Below are 21016 nucleotides of genomic sequence, written 5' to 3' on the forward strand. Positions count from 1 at the left end.
TTGTTAGTCATTTCTCCTCATTTATTTGCAAAACTATTCAATCTTCCTCCCACCTTTTTTTTATGAAGAACTGATACATGCTTCTAATACCTAACCGTTAAGAGCTTCTCACGCTATCCGTCGCATAGCTGCACAAAGCAGCTCTTAATTTTCTTGCTTGTGTGAGACTTCATTTTCCAGCCAAAGCTCGAGCTGAGCTGGAGCACCACGATTGCACATTGTTTGGCATCAAGATGGCTAACTAGTGACTTACTGTCCTGGGCAAGCTCTACTCAATAGTAATCAAAGGGAATGGATCACTTGTAGCTGGCACCAGGGTTTGGGTAGTTGTTTCCGATATTTGGTAAAAAACCCTCATTCACGTAAAGCAGTTCGTGGGCGGTATATCTTGGTTCTCCGCCTTGATATTAAATACGTGACAGCATCATCTTAGGGTTTTTCCCATGCTTCCTCCGTCCTGGAGGGAACCACTGGGTGTTCCAGTAGTGATCAGGGAAAAAAATAAAATAGAAATACAAAAAAGTGAGAAGTGCTCAAGTGTGGTGACTAATTATGTTAAAAAATTCCTCTAGCTACCTATAATCAATTTTTATTCCGTTAGGTGCAGGGAAAAAATCAAAAGAACAGCTAGTTGCAGGAAGGACGTATAATGAATCCGCTGCAGTTGTAGTCTGAGGGGTCGGTCGACATGTTTCAGCCCCTAATTTGCCCAGATAGGTCAGGGGGCTTTCTTCAGGACCTTAGGTGAGAACAAAGTGAGATATGGATAGTGTCCAAAAACAGGTGGAAGTTCCTATATTACTTATATGGACTTCATCAAGGATAGTACCTATGACCGGGGGGGGGGGGGGGAGAGGAAGAAAGATAAACACACGGGTCCTGGTTAATACAGGAAAGGTGAGGTTGGAATCTGGTAATGCTAGAATCGCAATACAGAAGCAAATAAAAAATGGCAAATCTTTAGATACATGATCATACACATTTTGAGATGCAAGTGGAGATTCGAACCAGCTGCGTTTAGAAACGGGTGAGTAGGTATGCTCCACACTTTGCTGTTGCCGGGGGAGGGGGAAGGCCCATGGGAACAGCACTGCCATTACTGAGGGTGGATATTTCCTACTGGAATATACTAATAGCCTGCCTCCCTGTGCCCCTAACATCCCACTGCTAGGGATCCCTACACCGTCCAAAATAGTTACTACCAGATGTCTGACCAAATGGTCTGAGGAGGTGTGGAAATGTGCCTTTTAATGAGCACACCGGTGCAGGGGTCACCCTTCTCTGTCCACGGGTCTGTAGACCAACAAAATAGAGATTGGCACTGAAGCTGGAATTCAAACAACAAGTTTATTAATCACTCATGAGTGGGACTACGTCCACACAGCACTCAAGTGCTGCCTGAGGTAGTACATTGAATACACAGACCATGGTATACACAGAGTTTGTTGCAGAGTAAGCATGTAGTTACAAATAGAAGGTACAAGCCTGCACAGGAATAGTTACAGCCAGACATGGACAGAAGGGTAATCACTTAGTCAGCAAAGTGGGAGGGAGAACAGAACTGTTTACAACAGCACAAATGATTGACAATCACATCTTTAACCAGGTGCATTTTAGCAGCTACAGGCCTTTTCCTAGCACGTACATTGCTTTGGCTCAGTACAGAAGGAGTTAACTAAAGCTGATGACACAAGCAGAATAGAAGAGCAAGCAACAGTGAAGACGGAAGAATTACATAGCTGACAAAATGGATGCCACAACCAAGATGGCCTCAGCTTATGCGAACGGAAATTATTTCAGATTTCCACATACGACCCTTTTAGCATATGCTGAAGACTTCTTCCTATGCTTTTGAAGAAGTACGAAAAATATTGTGGACCTGAATCTTCATCATTTCACTCATTTCCTGATTTATTGCTCGGCGGGCATTTACATTCTTAACATCCTGTTTAGTTAGTATACATGAGGTGCAAGTAGAAACACATAGTGAAAAAAGCGTTGGGCCACATTGAATACATAGGCAACAAGTGAAAAGAATCGCAAAAATAATACATAGGGCTGATAAGTTTCCAGCCCCATACAGTAAATATGTTCCATAGCCATCCAGTCAAAGTCCATGTCCCTGAATCCTGGTGGATTTCAGTGGCTATTTTGTGTATCTTGGAAATTGCATCAAAAACCGAAGGGGCGTGGTCAGGCATGTAAACACAGCAGCTACTTCCGATGATGCGACATGCACCACCACGGTCTGCGAGGATAACATCAAGAACCATCCTATTTTGGAGGGCCACAATTCTCGCAATTTGAAGTTCCTCTGTGATGTTACCAAGCGCCATTGCTGTCTGATTGGTTACAGCCTCTCAACTCGTGTCAAGCGTCTGATCTTTCGACTGTTTAAGGCCGCTTCAACAAAGAAGAATAGTCCCAAATTAAAGTCAATATACTGCTGTAGTGCAGTATCCGTTTGATCCACCTCATCATTATTTATTGTCCTCTTAAATCTATTTTTGGAAATGTCATTAAACAGTTTATAGTCTTTATGATAGGATGCAGGTGCTAAGAACACAGGTGGAAGCAAAAAGGATATGTAGCAACTTCCTGACCACCCAATAGGTAGATGGTTCCACAAATGAAATAGGTGTTGTGTGAAGACAAAAAACTGCTATTGTTCATTACAGTAATATTCAACACTGAAGTACAGTCACTTTTTCCCACAGGAATATTGCCAATACTGCTCACGCAGAGATCCGCTCGAGCTCTAGTAACAGCAATAACAGGAGGTCCATTACCCTTGATATTTCGAGTGTTGGGGAAAACATAGTGTGTGGAGGAATTTCCTCGACGATACTCCTCCATTTCCCACACAGTTCTTTTAGCTTGTGGATCTCTTTCCTGATCAGGGTGACAGACTTTATTCAACTGAGCGTTAAGTCTACCTACATCAAAGTTTGTAATATTAGCGATATGAGAAGCCCACAATAGCGCAAACTAGGCTCTGGCATCATTCCACATACTCAGCAGTTGGTAATGTTCGTAGCATTGTGTGTATGGTGCAACATCTGAATGAAAGTGTTATTGAGGTAGGACATTCCGTGCTTTTGCTCATGATAAGGTAGAGTGAAATAGTGGTTTTCAATGGGGTCAGGAGTAGTAGCAGTCAATTGATTTCGAACAGGAGCTACGTCCTCTACAATCCAAGTTATTGTAGCAATGACAACAGTCAAAGTGAGTCCAGTAGCAATCATAGTTTGTTATTTACAGTTAACACATCAGCCGGTTTCCTCTCCTCAAGCATATTCATTCCGTCGTCAAACAACAAAGCAGATGGTGCCCTAAGGTCCTGGGCAGGCGTTGATTTCTTCAATTACTTTGAGACGAGTAGTCACTAATAGACTACCCCCCCTTTAAAGTCAGGCTTTAACCACCCAGGACAGTGGCTCAAACAGTCTTTTTCAACGAAGTGTCTTTCCTCCTGGGTCGAAGCTGATATCGGGATGTACCAGAGATCGTGTGGTCCGGGAAAACTTCCTCAGGTCCTTCAGGTGACACAGCTCTTCCTTTCTCGGTGACCAGAATATCGCGGTGATCTGTCAGCGCAGCTGGGCTCACTAGATCCTGCAACACTTTGACAGTGTGTCGCATGCACCCAGTTCTTTCGATTGGTCACTCGAACTGCAGTCCTGGTAGCCAGTAGCACCTGCTCAGGGCCTTGCCTTCTCTGTGCTAGGGAGTTGGTCCTCTGGAGTGACTTTATGACCACAAAATCACCAGGACGCAAGAAGTGGCCTTCTCCATGCAAACTGTCTGGAAGGGTGTCCCGAACCTGTTGATAAATAGAAGACAAACTATCAGTCAACTGTGACAAATAATCATTCATCAACACATGTGGTACATCATGAATAGGGCGTGGCTTAGGAATCCCCCAAATATTCATAGGCCTTCCGAAAACCACCTCATACGGTGTGAGGCCAGATCGTGAATGTGGTATCGATCTGATAGATAACCGCGCTGCCTCTGGCGTGATCAGGCCATTTCAATGGCATGGAGGCTTGTATCTTAGCCAATTTCAATTTCAGAGTGGAAATATATCACTCCACTAGCCCCGCTGATTGCGGGTGAAAAGCAGCATGAAACATCTGCTTAATCCCCGATCCTTTCTTGACATATTCGACAACTTGCCTAATGAAATGGGGTCCATTGTCACTCCATAAAACTCGACAAATGCCAAAACGGGGGAAAAACTCCTTTAGGAGCACCTTTGCTGTTGTAAAGAGCTGCATTCTCCTTCATAGCATATGCCTCCACCCATTTACTGAAGGCACAAACCACTACCACAACATACTTTAGATTGTTACAACGCTCAAACTGGATGTAGTCCATTTGCAGGACCTCAAAAGGTGCAGTTGGTATCGCAAACCCTCCTGATGGAGTTTGTGTTCCCTTTCCAGGATTATACTGGAGACAAATCAGACAGAACTGGACTATCTTTTTAGCCATGCCAGCAATCTCTGGGTGATCCCAAACTTGCATAAGTTGCTTTGTTGTTAAGGATGCTCCAACATGTGCCGGCCCATGTGCCATGCGAATCATGGGATGTAAATAGGCTGTGGGTAACTTCCATTTTGTCATTTCTTTATGCCTCCAACAGCCCTCATCATCCAGTGTTCCCTCCTTGGACCATAGGTCTAATTCGTCAACAGAAGCAGATTGTTGCATATCCAGCACGTCTTGCCTGGCATCATGCCAATGCTCAGCCTGTGACTTATCTACATACATAGATGTGGTACTCCACTGCATTGCAGTCTCACGAGCTGTGTTATCCGCAAACGCATTGCCTGCTCCTATTTTATCGGTCAATTTCTTGTGTGCGCCACACTTAACAATTGCTACTTTCTTAGGATAGGTCAAAGCAGTAAAGAGATTATGGACTAATTCCCCATGCATTATCTGTGTTCCATGTGAAGTAAGAAAGCCTCTTTCTTTCCAAAGTTCCCCGAAGTTATGCGCCACGCTGCAGGCGTATTGGCTATCAGTGTAAATGTTAACAAGCAAATCTGTACTAATCTCACATGCTCGTGTCAGTGTTATCAATTCGGCTGCTTAAGCTTACTTCTGTGGAATGCGAGCTGTCTCAGCTACTGTCTGAAGTGTTGTAATCGCATAAGCAGCAGATGTAGTGCCATCAGGCAACTTCAGGCAAGAACCATCAACCCATAGTTCTCTATCAGCATTAGAGAGAGGTGTATCTTGCAGCTTAACACAACTCTTTGTTTGTTCTTCAGTAAGGGATATACAGTCCTATAACTCTTGTGACTGAGACTGAGTGGCTGGAAGTGGCAATAATGTAGCAGAATTCAAAGTCAAACATCTTTTCAATGTGATGAGGGGCCAAAAGTGTCAATTCATATCCTGTCAAGCGGGCACTAGTCAGATGCTGTGTTTTCGTTTGATTTAACAAGGCATCAACTGAATGAGGTACTAACATAAACAATCTATGTGACAAGACTATTCCCTCACTCTGACGTATGGACACAGCAGCTGCCGCCACCGCTCGGAAAAAAACAGGCAAGGCGCAAGCAACTGGATCAAGGACAGACGAAAAATATGCACAAGGACGTTGCTTATCACTGTGTGTCTGTGTTAAAACCGAGAGGGCACAACCTTCCCTCTCTTGTACACAGAGTGGGAAAATCTTAGTGTAGTCTGGAGTTCCTAATACTGGTGCAGAACAAAGAGCTTGACGTAGCTGTGGGAAGGCATTCTGGCATTCGGTAGTCCATGGGAGAGGCATCGGAGTGTCTTTAGTCAAAAGGGCCAACATGGGTTTAATAATGTACGAAAAGCTAGGGATCCACTGCCTACAGAAGGAAGTAAGGCCAATCAATGCACGGACGTCCTTCTGAGTACGGGGCACTGGATTATCTCAAATGGTCTAAATGGGATCTGGTGTGAGTGCACATCCCTCCTTAGACAGGAGGTGACCTAAATAGGTAACCCGCTGTCTACAATATTGCAATTTCTTCCAAGAGACTTTATGATGATGAGAGGCAAGGAATGATAAAAACAGTGTTCCTTCTTCACACTGTTCAGGGGTATCAGCCGCCAACAAGATGTCGTCGACATATTGAATAAGAGCCACCTCTTCAGCAATGTCTGGGCCAGAGCTGACGTGTAGCCATGTCTCCGTGAGGAAAAGGGCGTCTAGTGAGTTGTCGGACAGGAGGTCAAATATATCTCTTTTGTGTTTGCTGAGTGACCTGCAGTTCAGGCTACCAAGACGCCATGTGTGTGCCGACTTACGGCCATTGGATCCGGGCCGACAGAGCAGCGGGACGTCAGGTTGAAAGTTGCATGCAGGGCATGCAATACAGGTGTTCCTATAGTTGGGTAAGATTTCACAGTTATGTTTAACAGGGGGTCGCAGTGAATGTAGCAGCTCAGGCGTATAGATGTTAACTATACTGGAGTTTCCTCCAGGGGTTACGGGCCCTGGGCCCAGCCTGGCGCGGACGGGAGCAGACGGGCTTTCCTTTGGCGCGCCTTTGGCGCGCAAACGGCGTTCCCGCTGCGCTCGGCCGCTGCGCTTCCGGAAGATGCACATTTTTATACAGAGAGGGAGAAGGTCAGTGTGGGCGTGGCCTCTCGTAATGGGCGTGGCCTGTGGGCTCGCCGGGAAAGGCGGCAAAGGACTTTGGGGTTTGTCCCGCGGCAGCGCTAATATCCGCTGCGCGGGTGTGACAGGAGCGTGGTAGAGCCCCGAAAACAGAGTGCAGGTTGGATTAAAAACAATATAATCGTGACACTCAAATTTTAAAAAATGTGCTTTTGCGGTCGTGCTCCCGGCTTCTGCCTCAGGAGATTCAGTGCTTTAAGTGGCGCTTGCAATCAGCGTCCTTAATTAGTGGAGTCAGGGGGCGTGGCCTCTCGTAAGGGGCGTGGCCTGTGGGCTCGCCGGGAAAGGCGGCAAAGGACTTTGAGGTTTGTCCCGCGGCAGCGCTAATATCCGCTGCGCGGGTGTGACAGGAGCGTGGTAGAGCCCCGAAAACAGAGTGCAGGTAGGATTAAAAACAATATAATCGTGACACTCAAATTTAAAAAAATGTGCTTTTGTGGTCGTGCTCCCGGCTTCCGCTTCAGGAGTTTCAGTGCTTTAAGTGGCGCTTGCAATCAGCGTCCTTAATTAGTGGAGTCAGGGGGCGTGGCCTCTCGTAAGGGGCGTGGCCTGTGGGCTCGCCGGGAAAGGCGGCAAAGGACTTTGAGGTTTGTCCCGCGGCAGCGCTAATATCCGCTGCGCGGGTGTGACAGGAGCGTGGTAGAGCCCCGAAAACAGAGTGCAGGTAGGATTAAAAACAATATAATCGTGACACTCAAATTTAAAAAAATGTGCTTTTGCGGTCGTGCTCCCGGCTTCCGCTTCAGGAGATTCAGTGCTTTAAGTGGCGCTTGCAATCAGCGTCCTTAAATAGTGGAGTCAGGGGGCGTGGCCTCTCATAAGGGGCGTGGCCTGTGGGCTCGCCGGGAAAGGCAGCAACGGACTTTGGGGTTTGTCCCGCGGCAGCGTTAATATCCGCTGCGTGGGTGTGACAGGAGCGTGGTAGAGCCCCGAAAACAGAGTGCAGGTAGGATTAAAAACAATATAATCGTGACACTCAAATTTTAAAAAATTTGCTTTATTTAAAAAAATCTGCAAGCCTACACAGGAATAGTTACAGCTAGACATGGGCAGATGGGTAATCACTTAGTCAGCAAAGTGGGAGGGAGTACAGAACTGTTTACAACAGCACAAATGATTGACAGTTACATCTCTAACCATGTGCATTTTAGCAGCTACAGGCCTTTTCTCAGCACGTACATTGCTTTGGCTCAGGACAGAAGGAGTTAACTTAAGCTGATGACACAAGCAGAATAGAAGAGCAATCAACAGTGAAGACGGAAGAATTACATAGCTGACAAAATGGATGCCACAACCAAGATGGCTTCAGCTTATGCTAACGGAAATTATTTCAGATTTCCACAGAGGGAGTTATCACGATCTGGATGTTGTTTGTAGATAACTCACTAATGGATCATGAAACTTTTGTCAGAAAGCAAGGGGTTCCCAATTCACTATATATCATCCACGCTAGTATCAGCAGATATGTTAAAAATACATGGTCACCAGATGGTGCAGAGTCCAAGACAAATGAGCTAGTACACATGCTGTATCTCATGGGAAATGGGGGACACTTAACTAGGTGGTTGTATAGAGGTATCCGTACTCATGCGACAATCCCGCTCCAGAAGATCAGAGACAATTGGTCTGATGATATTGGACGTATACTGACAGATAAAGAATGGGAGTTTATACTGGAACACCCTAGGAAGATATCCCGTAACCCTAAGTTCAAACAAATTCTTTATATGTTCTTACATAGAGCATATTTGACTCAGCACAGATTGAGCAAGATGTTCCCGGGCACAGCGGATATATGTCCCAGATGCTGCACACAACCAGCTGATTTACTTCACATGATATGGGCTTGCCCACGATTAACTTCCTTTTGGTTAACAGAGCACAACATCCGTTGCGAAGTAGCGCCTGTGGCGGATAGGGACACAATTGAATATTGCATACTGGGGTTGTGCAATAACGCAAAAAACTGACTAGCAGACTAGGTTTGCCAACCTGATGTTCATTCTGGCGAAACGATCAATAACAATGCGATGGAAATCTGTACTGCCCCCGACAACCTTGGCGTGGCATAATGAGTTGGTCTGCTGGGGTAGGGCTGAAAGCATGGAAATTAGGAGAGAAGAAAATGTAACCCAATTGCCTTGGAGTGGAACAATGTATTTATACCGAACAATCACTGCATTAAGACTCTGTGTTACTTCAAGACTTTGTAGTATTATTGTTAGCTCACAATAGCAAACCCCACTTGATCCCCCATGGAAAATACTATGTAAACCTGTAGGATGTCTACTTGGAACTATGTGACAGAACATGACTAGTTTGTCGCACCTGACAATATGTTGACGCAGTATTGAGTCGTGGAATGGTGGGTTCTATAGCTCATTGATGCAGGGAGGGGGGTGGGAATTTTATTTGATGACTAGGCTAATGCGCGTACACATGCAGTAATGTTACTCTGCTGATTATAATTTGCTGATTCTTAAAAGTATTTTACTTTTACTGATACTGCACTTTTCAAGATATGTCGGAATGTTCAGTTTGTTTCGTATTGTTTGTAAAATTAATAAAGTATGTTTAAAAAAATAGGGAACTTTTAAACTATGTTAGTAGAATGAGTGATGATTCAAGATAGTTTACACAAGTATGGTTGAGCGTGGGATGTATGTTCGGGGTGTGAGGAAATTCCTAGTGCTGGGGCAGAAGGCCTTGGAAAGTACTCCTTGATGGTCTATTAAATTGAAAATTAATTGGGCAACGTACAATGGAAGGATGGAATTTTCAGTAAATGTGAATTTGCTGATAATTGATTTATAGGATTTGTACGGTCTTGCCAAACAGCTCACGAAGTCACAAAAATCTCATAAGCACTCAGATTGACAATTCTGAGTAACTTAACAATGATTCTAACAACGTATCAAACTCAAAGTCTAATATATTTAGAGGAAATCTATTTATTATATAAAAAATACTTGTGTCCCACATAGTTTAAAAATATGCTTAACATTACATTGTTAATTTATCAATTCAAATTTTTAGAGACTAGGATTTGATTCTCTTGTATTCCATCATTGAGCAGGACCGCAGTCATCACTCATATTGCAGGTAAATTTCCACTTTATCTAGTCTCCAATGATCTTACTTTGAACATCTTTGATTTTATGAAATATGGTTCATAATATCTGAATAGTACACAGACGCCCTGTGGAGTCATAGAGAATTAACTCTAACAGACCAGTCACATAGTCTGTTGAACATTAGTCCCTTGAGTAGAATGAATAATTCGTGCCCATGTTAAGGCAACAAATGTTTGTACGGCAAGAATTCAAGCACAGTTCCTCCGGACAAGACATTATTCAGTTTTTTGCAGCGATTTGGAACTTCTGCAACAGGTATAGAAAGATCCATTATTATTTTATTTCCACCCCCTAAATACATATGGGAGCACAACAGCACATGTAAGACCAAAGAATGAGCCTCTACCATGATGCAATAGCAAAGTGCCACCTTGAAGCAGGATAGTGAGACAACCTCTTTAATACAACCATAAGTTCTTTTGAGAAATGTGCCAATATGTGTGTATCACCCTTCACTGACCATCAGAAGAACCAGGGTAGCTGCTGTGTACATGGTTGTGGAAATCCACGGCACAGAGCGGAGAACTAAACTTCTACATATATCAGTTAGCAGCACCTTGTTGCACAGGGGCTCTGCTTGAAGATCAAGAAATGGATTCCTGCAAAAGTGTTTAGGTATTTTGAGTGAGGTTGTATCTCCCACACCCCACAGTAATCCTTGTTGATTGCAATAGCTGTTTATGGTAATTATACCATTATAACTTTGTTGAAATAAATCGGCCACTTGGGAGCCAATTAAACTGCAGTTCAAGTTCACCATGGCTCATTAGATAGAGAGCACCTTTAAGCATATTAATTCCCATGAACAAAGTCTTTTCTAGTATATATCTGGCTCATGAACTATCTATCTCTATTGATTATGTACATAAATAATACATTTATGTTCAACTAGGACTCGGACATCCACTTACTTTCTCTCTTGAAGACCTGCTTTTGACAGATCCCGACTTTCAGTTACTTACCCCTTTTCTATCTCTTTCATTATTTTCATTCTAGTGCTCTTACCACTGCCCATTTTTCATCTTACATGCTTGCGTGGTGTGATTTTTTGCCTCTCCTCCCACCAGAGGGCAGGTTCTAGTGCCTTACTAATGATCCATACTAACTACCTCTTAGTTATGAGCTTATACAGCAGTCGTATTCATAAACATACTGTCATAATGATTTGGTGTAACTTATAGAGTGGTTTCCCACAGAGCAACATATAGATAGATCACATTTACAAGTGGGAATAAGTGCTCCACAATAGATCACACTCTAGTAAAGGACTCTGTAATGCAACAGATATGTCACTTTCAAATTAGCCCCAGGATGTAGGGTGATCATTTTCCACAGATCATTGGAATAAAATATAAGGCAGAGCTGAGCCAACAGTCCAACAACCTATTGCCCGCTCCTGTAACATATTCTAAAAAGTCTGAAACGAAGGTGAACAGGGATTGAAAACCTGTTGAGTGAAGTATATCTGCAAGTTGGTTCATTGGACAGGATAAAAACAGACAAATGAAGGGGGAAAAAGATCAGATGAAAGATGAGGATCTACAAACAGCATGGGAATGACTAAAAAAAAAATTACTGGAAAGCTTTACAATAAATAGCCAGATTTGCTGGACCAATAGGAGAAACCTACATGGGGGAACTAGAAACCAAACATGGTACAGCAGGAAGCTGCGTAATGAAAAAATGCATAAAAACCGATTATTAAGGAAACGGGCAAAACGAGATTGCTCTTGGCAAGCCGACTACAGAATATTAAAAAATCCTGGCAATTGATAAACGGCTTGGCTATACGGCACGCACAACATCATAACTCAGGTATAAATGCAACAATGTGGGAAAAACATGTGCCCGAAATGTACACAGAAACAGCGTTAAAAGAACCGCCAAACCATACAGAGGGAGACTGCAAAATGAATATCTGCCAGGTATCATCAAGTCAGGCAGCATTTATCAATGACAAAAGGGACATAAAGAATATAAAAGACAGGTATGAGAATCCTTTGTAGGTCGCGGATACGAAACAATTAGAAAAAAACAAAAAGGATTTAAAAGTAGATGGAGCAGCCAGGCCAAATGGTCTACCCAACGCCCTCTTCAAAGGAAATTCTTCATACTGGGCAGAGTATTTTAAACCACTATTTCACGACCTCCGTCCTGGATTCCTGGAAAGGCAGCATTTTCCAGACAGTATTTAAAAGTGGAAACCCGTATGCACCAATAAGCTATAGACTTATAGCATTAATTGACCTGGAGGCGAAGCTTTATGCAACCAGTTTACTTCAGCATCTCAAAATCTGTCTAGAAGACATTACCCTTTTACCCCGGTTACAAACCGGGTTCATGGTGGGTATGGGGACTCTAGCTAATCTAACAGCCCTGACATTATTAGCAGAAAAGGCCCAAAGAAGGAAAAAACAGCTCTTTGCCTGCTTTGTAGATGTCAAGTCCGCCTTTGATCGAGTTCCACGGGAGGGCTTGTGGAAACAAATGGCCACATGGGGCGTACCAAACAGCCTATTGAAGGCGATAAAAGAGTAATACTCGGGAACCTGGACCCAGGTCAAAATAGGAGACGGGAAGAATGTAACAAACAAAGAAATTACAAATAATGGATTAAAACAGGGGTGCGTACTAGCTCCATGCCTATTCAACATATATCTAGCACAGCTGGCACAAGCCGTACAGAAAACCAACTCTCATCCGCCGATATTGCCTCAAGAAGAGATAGTATATTTACAGTACGCAGACGATATTGTTTTATTAAACCAAACTCCAATTGGACTTCAGAGAAGCATGAACGCCTTAGAAACTTACATGGACATCCATGGGTTAGAATTGAGCTTGAAGAAAACCAAGGTGGCCCGCCTGATAGATCCCACAAAAAAGAATCATTTTCGGTTCTTGGAAGGTAAAAAAGTTGAGGAAGTCAAGTCTTATAAATATTTAGGTTTCAACGTGGAGTATCAAATGAAAGGCAAACAACACATAGAGGCGATGCAGATAAAAGTGCAATCTTTGAACTACGGCTTAAAAATTTTAAGAACAAAACTATGCTGTCCCTCATTCAGGCATCCGCTAACTGTGATGAGTGCTCAGTTAATGCCAACACTGACCTATGGAATGGACACGCTGAAAGGACGAGAAGAAGGCATTTTAAATAAAATCCAAACAAGAGTTTCTGGATGCAGTGATTACTGCATCCAGATGGACTGAACATTACTGACAACACAACCTGATTACTGCATATCTCAAGAGCTCTCAGGACTGCATTGATTCCACATTCCAAATGGAATCTTCACTCATGATGCTTTTTGAAAATTCAGCTGTCATCTGTGCAGCCACAGAGCAAACCATCTTGTACTACCTGAGGAAGGCAGAAGCTGAAACGTTGTAGTGGAAATATATTTTTGTTCTTTGGTGAATCTATCTGTTTGAGTCACTTCTTTCTTGGATATATATATATATTGTGTTGTGTTCAAGGCCGTGGCAACACGGCCGAAACGCGTCATGCCTACTGACTCTAAAGAATAAACCTTTTCATACGACAATCTTCAGCGTGTGTTGGTCTGTACCTGTTCCAGCTATCTACTGGAGTCTGGGAACTCCCCTTGTGATATATATATATTACCTACTGGCGGTCGCCAGTAGGTAGTTATAGTTAGGACCACGTTTCCATAGGAAATCCGCAACATTCTATTTTGAATAACTTTGGCGCCGGTCGACGAATCCTCGCGAATTTTTCAAAATAGGTGGGGCGCTACGCTCTGCTCCTACCCTGAAAGTCTCGGGGGGATTCGTCAAGCGGGAGCTGAGATAAAAGGGGGGTCCCAAAACGCGTTTTTCCCATGCATTTTTCCATAGGACCTTTAGACACAGCTACAGCCCGAACGGCTGAACAGAATTACTTAAAATTTGGCAGAGAGGTAGTCCTCAGGTCAAGGAAGTGCATTTTGTAGGTTTGGTGTAAATCTGTTCAGTAGATTCTGAGAAAATAGCCTGTAAATCAATATATACATCTGTGGCAGCTTACGGTGCGCTTACCGTAAGCTTACCGTACGCGTACGGTGGCGAGCGCGAGCGCGATTTTGATTGGCTCTTAGATCTTAGTAAACATTCGAATCGGTCGAAACCAGGAAGCGGCGGCCGCCATTTTCTCTCTCGCTCTCTGAGTTGGGCAGCAAAAACGAAGCCCAAAAATGTCTAAAGAGGCAGTTTCTTGAGATCCTAACCACCCAGCATTGATATAGGGGTCCCCAAACAATCCCCAAGCCCATGGCCCATCCCGCATAACGTGGGCACGCGGTGCGCGCAGCGCACCGCGTGACCACCGTGCGTGCACGGCACTAACTGCGTAAAATGGGCGCACGGTGCGCGAAGCGCACCGAACAAACTGCGTTAACTGGGCGCGCACGCCACGAATGGCGTAAAGTAACTTAGCATTTAAAAAACCGTACAAATTCACTGAAAAAACCATAGGTTTCACACACGTTATAGTTAGGAATTAGCATTTAAAAAACCTTGCAAATTCACTGAAAAAACCATAGGTTTCACACATGTTATAGTTAGCTGTACATTTCACTCGTAAAAAACCAATGAAATTCCCCCGTTATAGTTAGTGCAGGCAACTATAACTCACGCGACCGCAATCTTCTGCTGATGACATATGTGTCTTTATGAAAAAAAAATATTTGTAATATATGTATAGCTAAAATTTAATGGAAGAAGACATGGGCAAATAAGTGTCTAAATACAGTATTAGCATCAGCAGAGGATTGCGGTCGCGTGAGTTATAGTTGCCTGCACTAACTATAACGGGGGAATTTCATTGGTTTTTTACGAGTGAAATGTACAGCTAACTATAACATGTGTGAAACCTATGGTTTTTTCAGTGAATTTATATATATATATATATATATATAAGATAAGCGTTCCTGGCTTGCTCCTTATCAGCAAAGAAAACAGGTACAGACCACAGCGTGCATTTTCAGTGCAGGTTTATTGCATCCTTATTCAGCTCAAATCGTACAGCAAGTGCCCGGCATGACGCGTTTCGACAGCAGAACGCTGTCTTGATATATATATATATAATCGCTACGAATGTGTGATTCACAATGCTGAGTTTTTATGAGAGCTTTTTGAGATTGTGGATGCCATGTTACCTTGCTCTGCAGTAGGTCACTAAGCGACCAAGCACAGTAACAGGTTGTCAAGTGTTCTCTTTTAGCAGTAGGTTGCTATCCACGCACACCTGGCAGTGTGTTTCCATGCTGCCCTTACCAGGCAATTAGTATATTTAGACACAAAGATTCCATAACCCTGTCAAGTTTGATATTTAGACGGCCCATCCACACACATGGGAGCCAGCAGCCAAGTCACATGGCGTATGAAAAGGTGTATGAGGAAGGTTTTACATAGCTCGAAAGGTCTGAGAACAAATAAAGACTAGGCTTCTCAAAAATGCATGATAGTGTTTGGTGTTTGGACCTTTCTTACTTTGATTTTATTTGCAGTATAATCATGACGAATCTAATTCATATTTTCTAAGTTAGGATACAAAATATCCTGTAACATAATTGTCCTTGTGTGTGGACTGATGAGGGGAGGGGTCCAAAATGGGACAGCTTCTCTGTGAATATATATCCATAACTTTTGGGCTAGTAAAATCTTGCATGGATTGCCTCCAAATAGAGGGTGTGGGCTTGCAATACCCGTGCCACATTTTTCCATGATCTTGCTGGGCTACAGGGAGTGTTTGTGTTCTAAAAAGTGGGCCAAAAACTTTGGGAATCCCTGAGTTGCTAATTTTATGAGGTTTTGTGGAATTCGAAATCATATTAGATATTTAGTTATTTATGCTTTTAAAAAATTGTTTGACTACATTTTTTGGTTCTTGGTTAAGTGAACTTTGACGTTTTAGGTAATTGATTGTGGCCTGCGTTGTCTTGCCACATTTTTTATTATGATGTTGAGCTTTGAAAGTGTGCATTCTGTACTCCATGTGCAAGACAGAACTAGGGGGTAGTTTTCTAGTGTAAACATACACAGGGTATCCTCTTTTTTTAATCCCCCTTTCCGTGTCTTGGCCAACGACCATAGTCTGGAGATAATCATAAATGTGCAGAAGGGTCTATCAATTGTTTAGCATCTCTCTCCCTTGATAATCTTGGTTGATACGTTCCTATTGCTGTACATGTTGATGTGAGGCATAATAGTTTGCGAGTTTCAGATGTAGTCTTTACTGCTAAACCTTGTAACTATCTTTTATTCCCTATCCCTATGTTAAATATGTATGTGGTTATCATACTTCCTCCTCATCTCTGGGTTCCCAACTCTTTCATATTTGTTACCGATGACATTTTGGTCCAGAGTGGGGGAGGGGGTCGGGGAGATGGGGGAGCGTTGCTCTCCTTGCAGTCTTTTTTGCCCTGGACAGTTTTGCAGATTGTTTAAAAATATCATTGGTTTTCACAGGAGAATTAACTTGTGAAGGTATTAGATCACTCTTTTAAAAGTGCTGTTCAGTTTCATATGTATTCAGATTCCTCTTTATAAGTGCGGCTAGTGACACTTCCTTGCACTTGTCCAGTAATTCAATGGGCATGTGTTTTCTGCAAGTAGACCTTTGTTGAAAGTTTGTTTCCTGCTCTAACTTTTTATACTGATGTAGACAAGCTCTCACAGCAAACAAAGCGTGTCAATTATAATGTCAGGAATTCCAGCTACATGTTCTACGCTAAGCCACCTGCATGGGATATTTTTGCAAATGACTAAATAATAAAAATGATTCAAAATGTAGCATTATAAAAATGAAAACAGTAAAGTTTCAAATATTGGTGAATAAAGCCATATTGCCAAAACTTGAGCTTGTCCTTTTTTTCTAACTCATTCATAGTGTGTTTGACCCATTTATATTTTCCACCCTACCCTTACATTATGATGTATTTTGTTTGAAAATAATGTAACCACGGTGATGACGTCTTTGTTTTTTTTCCCTTGTTTTGGAGATTTGCAAACCAAACAAAATATTTCACCACCTTATTTTTTGCTCTGTTTCAGGTTGAGTCCAAGCTGCACCAGAAGCATGTTGTTAATGCTTGGAAAGACCAGCTCAGCGAAAGAGAACAGGTTTGACATAAAATGGTTATAATTTTGTTTCCATTCAGGGCACTTTTTGAACTGGAATTAGAACGCCATGCCTGAAGTGATGGGACCTGGTTCCTCACTAGATCATATGTTGACAAAAACAAAAAAAAATCGAAAAGATATTTCATAGTTGTGAGTGTGACAAATGTTGTTTTCATGTTACTTTTTGTTCCACAATTTATTTCCTCACAATTGTGACTGCAAAGTATACCATTTGAAAATCTTGTGTACTTTGGTGTAGAATTTGTTATAATTCTTTTGGCGGTCTTGTCCAAAACTCCTCAAAATACAAGCCACGGGGAAAGAAAATGTATACAATAAAGAACAATATCATAGGCGAGTGAATTTAATGATCCAATCCTTTGTTTCTTGGCCGATTGGGTGTGGGACGTGGCTAGTTTGTACAGTGGTGTTGGTGTCAGTGATAGCTGTTCTTGCCTTTTCAAAATCAGCTGTACCAACCACAAACTTTTCCTTCGCCCCAGTGCCAAGATAGCTTCTGTCACAGGGGATCTCAATTGAAATCGTAAGCACTGATTAGCCCTGCCCACGCACGGGAACCCCAGAGCAGTTCTTTTAAAGTCATATTTTCTTTGCCTTACTTCTGAAAGGCCAGGAGGCACATGTGATTCAAATGTAAAAATGTTGTAGCCTTAAAAAAGGCTATTTTGCCAATTATATCGAATTACCTGGAAGAAAAAGGGTCTTTTTGCTAAATGTCCAGAATGTGGTAGAAAAATTGCAAAAATTGACTAGCGCTGAATCTGTATCCTCTGTTTGCCAGACTTTCATGACTTCGGGACGTATCACCACTGAACGACCCTCTCCAGGCACACTTTGAGGGAGAAAGAGAGACTATTCGCCTCCATGGCCAAATGGAGTACCGCATAAGGCAAGATTCCCTGGATGAAGAGACGTCTGAAGGGAGAGGAGAGACTCTTACCTTTACTAGTCATGCCACCGTCCTCACCATCACTCAAGTTATCCTAGATGATCACAATCAAGGCAGAGAAGGTATTCTTCTTTCAGATCGAGAGCCTCATGGTCTCATCATACAAGTACCTCTTCAGGAGCATACTCCTCAACAGGAATATCTCCTGTGAATGATATCAACAGTTTTCAGGAGGTACTTATTAGAAGTGCTAACAAATTAAATATTGATTTACCAGCTACCTCAACATCCTCGATGGTAATTATTGAGACGCTCCATCAAAGATCTGTATCAAGACCTCTACTTCCTTTGATTCCAGGTTTCTTATAACTAACTATGAAATGTTTCTTGACACCGGCTGCTGTAAAGGATGCACCATCGTGCCTACAGAAAAAATACAGACCACCAGATCAGGATCCATCCTTTCTTCACTCTGATCCTACTACAGACACAGTCATAGTCTCAGCTGCTCGAAAACTACATGCCACGGCTCTGTCATCTAATTGGATTTGGTGGACCAAGAAATCTGTTGAACATCTACTGTTTCTATGAAAGCTGCTAGCGCAACCACTCTCCTAGGGTATTATGATACGTCTGTTTGGGATTTTTTTCAATAATTCTGGCAAGATATTCCCAGAAATAAACATTAAGACATCCAAGAAATAGTAAATGAAGGCATGATGGTGTCAAATCAGGTCTTCAGTGCAGCAGCTGATTCCTCATCACTGGCAGCACATGGCTTGTGTCATGATCTAGTACTTCGATGTTCTTCTTGGCTTAGACTCACAGGCTTAAAACCTGAAGCCCAACAACAAATCCAGAACCTGCCTTTTTCAGGAAACGCCTCATTCAGTTCTCATGCTGACGATGAGATGTCTCATATGAAATCTGAGCTAAACACTCTGAAAGCTGTTGGATTATCGAAAAGGCAGGAGTATCAGAGACATTGCTATAGGCCCTGTGACCGCCAATACTTCCACCAGAGGGTTCAAACCCCTCATTGGCTTCAACAGCAACACAGCAATCTCAACATCCACGAAAACATCATCATTGCCATTAGTCAAGGGGCAGAGGGGGTCAGCAACCATCTGCCCAAGCCACTAAATCATCAGTGGCAAACAATGAGTCTTCTCTGCCCCCTCCTCCATTGCACATTACTCACTCTGGTAAGGGAAAGTATAACATCTTGTCTACAAAAGTGATAAAAAATAACCACTGACAAATGGATTCTGAATGTTGTAGAACATGGATGCTATCTCAGATTCAAGTGTCCTCCTCCATCCCTCTTCCATTGGAAAAAACTGCAACAATAAGTCTCCATCTTCTTTCAGAACTACGCAGTGGAAAAGGTTCTCCTCATCTGAAATGAATGGGAATTTATTCCTGTTACTTCCTGGTGAAAAAGAAAGGATCAAAAAACGAGAACAGACCCATTTTAGTCCTCAAGAAAATGAACAAATGGGTTCGCAAACCCAATCCTGATAACCAAGAAGCATTTAAAATTCCTCCGGTTCACCGTAGAAGGGGACCATTACCAATACAAGGTCCTTCCTGTCGTTCTGAACCACAAACTTTCTCCAAATGCATGGCGGTTGTAGCAGTTCACCTCAGGAAAATAAAATATTTCATCTATCCATACTCAGACCATTGGCTCATCAAGGCATCTCCGTACTAACTAGCAAGTCAACATTATTATCTAGCTTCCATCACTCTCAATCAACTGGGTCTGCAGGTGAACCATGAGAAATCTAACTGAATACCAGTTCAATCCCTACACTATCTGGGTGCAGTCCTAGACACAGTACACACAAAAGTGCTTCTTAAAGAGGAGAGACTATAATCTATCCTTCAGAAACAAAAGTTAAAATATGTGTGTAGTACATGTTCTGCTTGTTGTGCATTCTCTGAGCTTGTGGAATGTTCCTTTTACCATGTTCTAGGTTGCTTCATGCTTCTGTGTTCTCTCCTTTGGCAGTTGCGTTTGGCTTCTGCTGTGGAGAGTCCGCTCTTGTGTTTCCCGTCTTACTTAATAAAAGCAATCTCAGAAGAAGGCCTTTGTGGACTACCTTTTATCCACAACAATTTTGGCGACGATTTCTTTCATCAGCCCACGCTTGGTTCTACTTCGTTCTGGTCTTCATCACAAGAGCGGAACATTTCTACGCTTTCACCCTCCAAAGCTTGATCCTACAGAACTGTCTCTGGCTCTAGTCAATACAAACAGATGAGCTTTCCTGCTTGGTCAACTCTCCGTTTGTTGGTCTTTCTACGGATCGTCTTACGCGTCAAGCGTCTTACGCGTTAAGCGTGAGGGAGAGCCAAACCTGTCTGAAACGATTCGCTCCGGAGAAGGTTTTGTCTGAATTTTACTGCTGTAGAGACACTTGCAACTTACCTGTTTGCCTAGTTCTGGTTCCGCGCACGATCGGCGTGGGAGTGACAGTTGGTGCGACAGGAGCTCCTCTTCTCGTCAAGGTTCCCCTCCTCTGATGACATCATGGAATCCTCACCGCGGAGTGGTTCACGGCAAGAATCCTCTTCGTCACGCTAGAAGTTCTCTGCTCAGCTACCGTCAAGCGTCTAGTTACGCTCTCACGTCTCTGCGTCATTGACGTGGCGGCCATCTTTGTTTGGTTCTGTTTCCAGGACAACCTTCCCTGTCAGCCACCGAGGTACGGAACTCGGTTTTTGAGCGCATTTGGCTGGCGTTTCGTTCTCTGAGGTGACATACGCGTTGTGTGTCTCATCCGACCTGCTGTGGTTTCAGGTACTGTTTTATCGCCTTGCATTGTTTCTCTCTCTTCATTCTTCAGTTTTAGCCCTATTCTCTGTTCTGTAGAGGGCTCAGCGGGGTCAGCCATGACAAATGAAAATCCCTCTGTAGTTCTTCCTCCTAGTTTTCTGGCTCTGCCTGGTCAACCTAGCATTTCTTGGGATGATTGGTTCCCGATGTTTGACAACTATTTGGATGCTCTAGATGCTCAAGAATACTCCGCAAAACGTAAGAAAGCACTCTTACTAGGTTCTTTGGGCAAAGAAGGTCAACGCATTTTTCGCTATTTACCCCAAGCACTACAAGCTAATGGGCAACCTGTTCCTGACGAATATAAGGAGGCCATTGGTAGGCTTGAGGTA

At 43.0% G+C, this 21016-nt stretch overlaps 1 protein-coding gene across 2 annotated transcripts in view; it reads left to right on the forward strand.

Moving 5' to 3' along the window:
• TCHP (trichoplein keratin filament binding) overlaps nucleotides 1-21016 on the forward strand; it is a 413518-nt gene that overhangs the window by 143145 nt on the left and 249357 nt on the right. For both annotated transcript variants that reach the window (XM_085633293.1, XM_085633294.1), the window contains exon 5: nucleotides 16864-16932. In XM_085633293.1, coding sequence (XP_085489419.1) covers nucleotides 16864-16932 — 69 coding nt within the window. The remainder of the gene's footprint in view (nucleotides 1-16863; nucleotides 16933-21016) is intronic.

The sequence above is a fragment of the Triturus cristatus genome, chromosome 11, assembly GCF_964204655.1.
Source record: "Triturus cristatus chromosome 11, aTriCri1.1, whole genome shotgun sequence".
Classification (NCBI taxonomy): domain Eukaryota; kingdom Metazoa; phylum Chordata; class Amphibia; order Caudata; family Salamandridae; genus Triturus; species Triturus cristatus.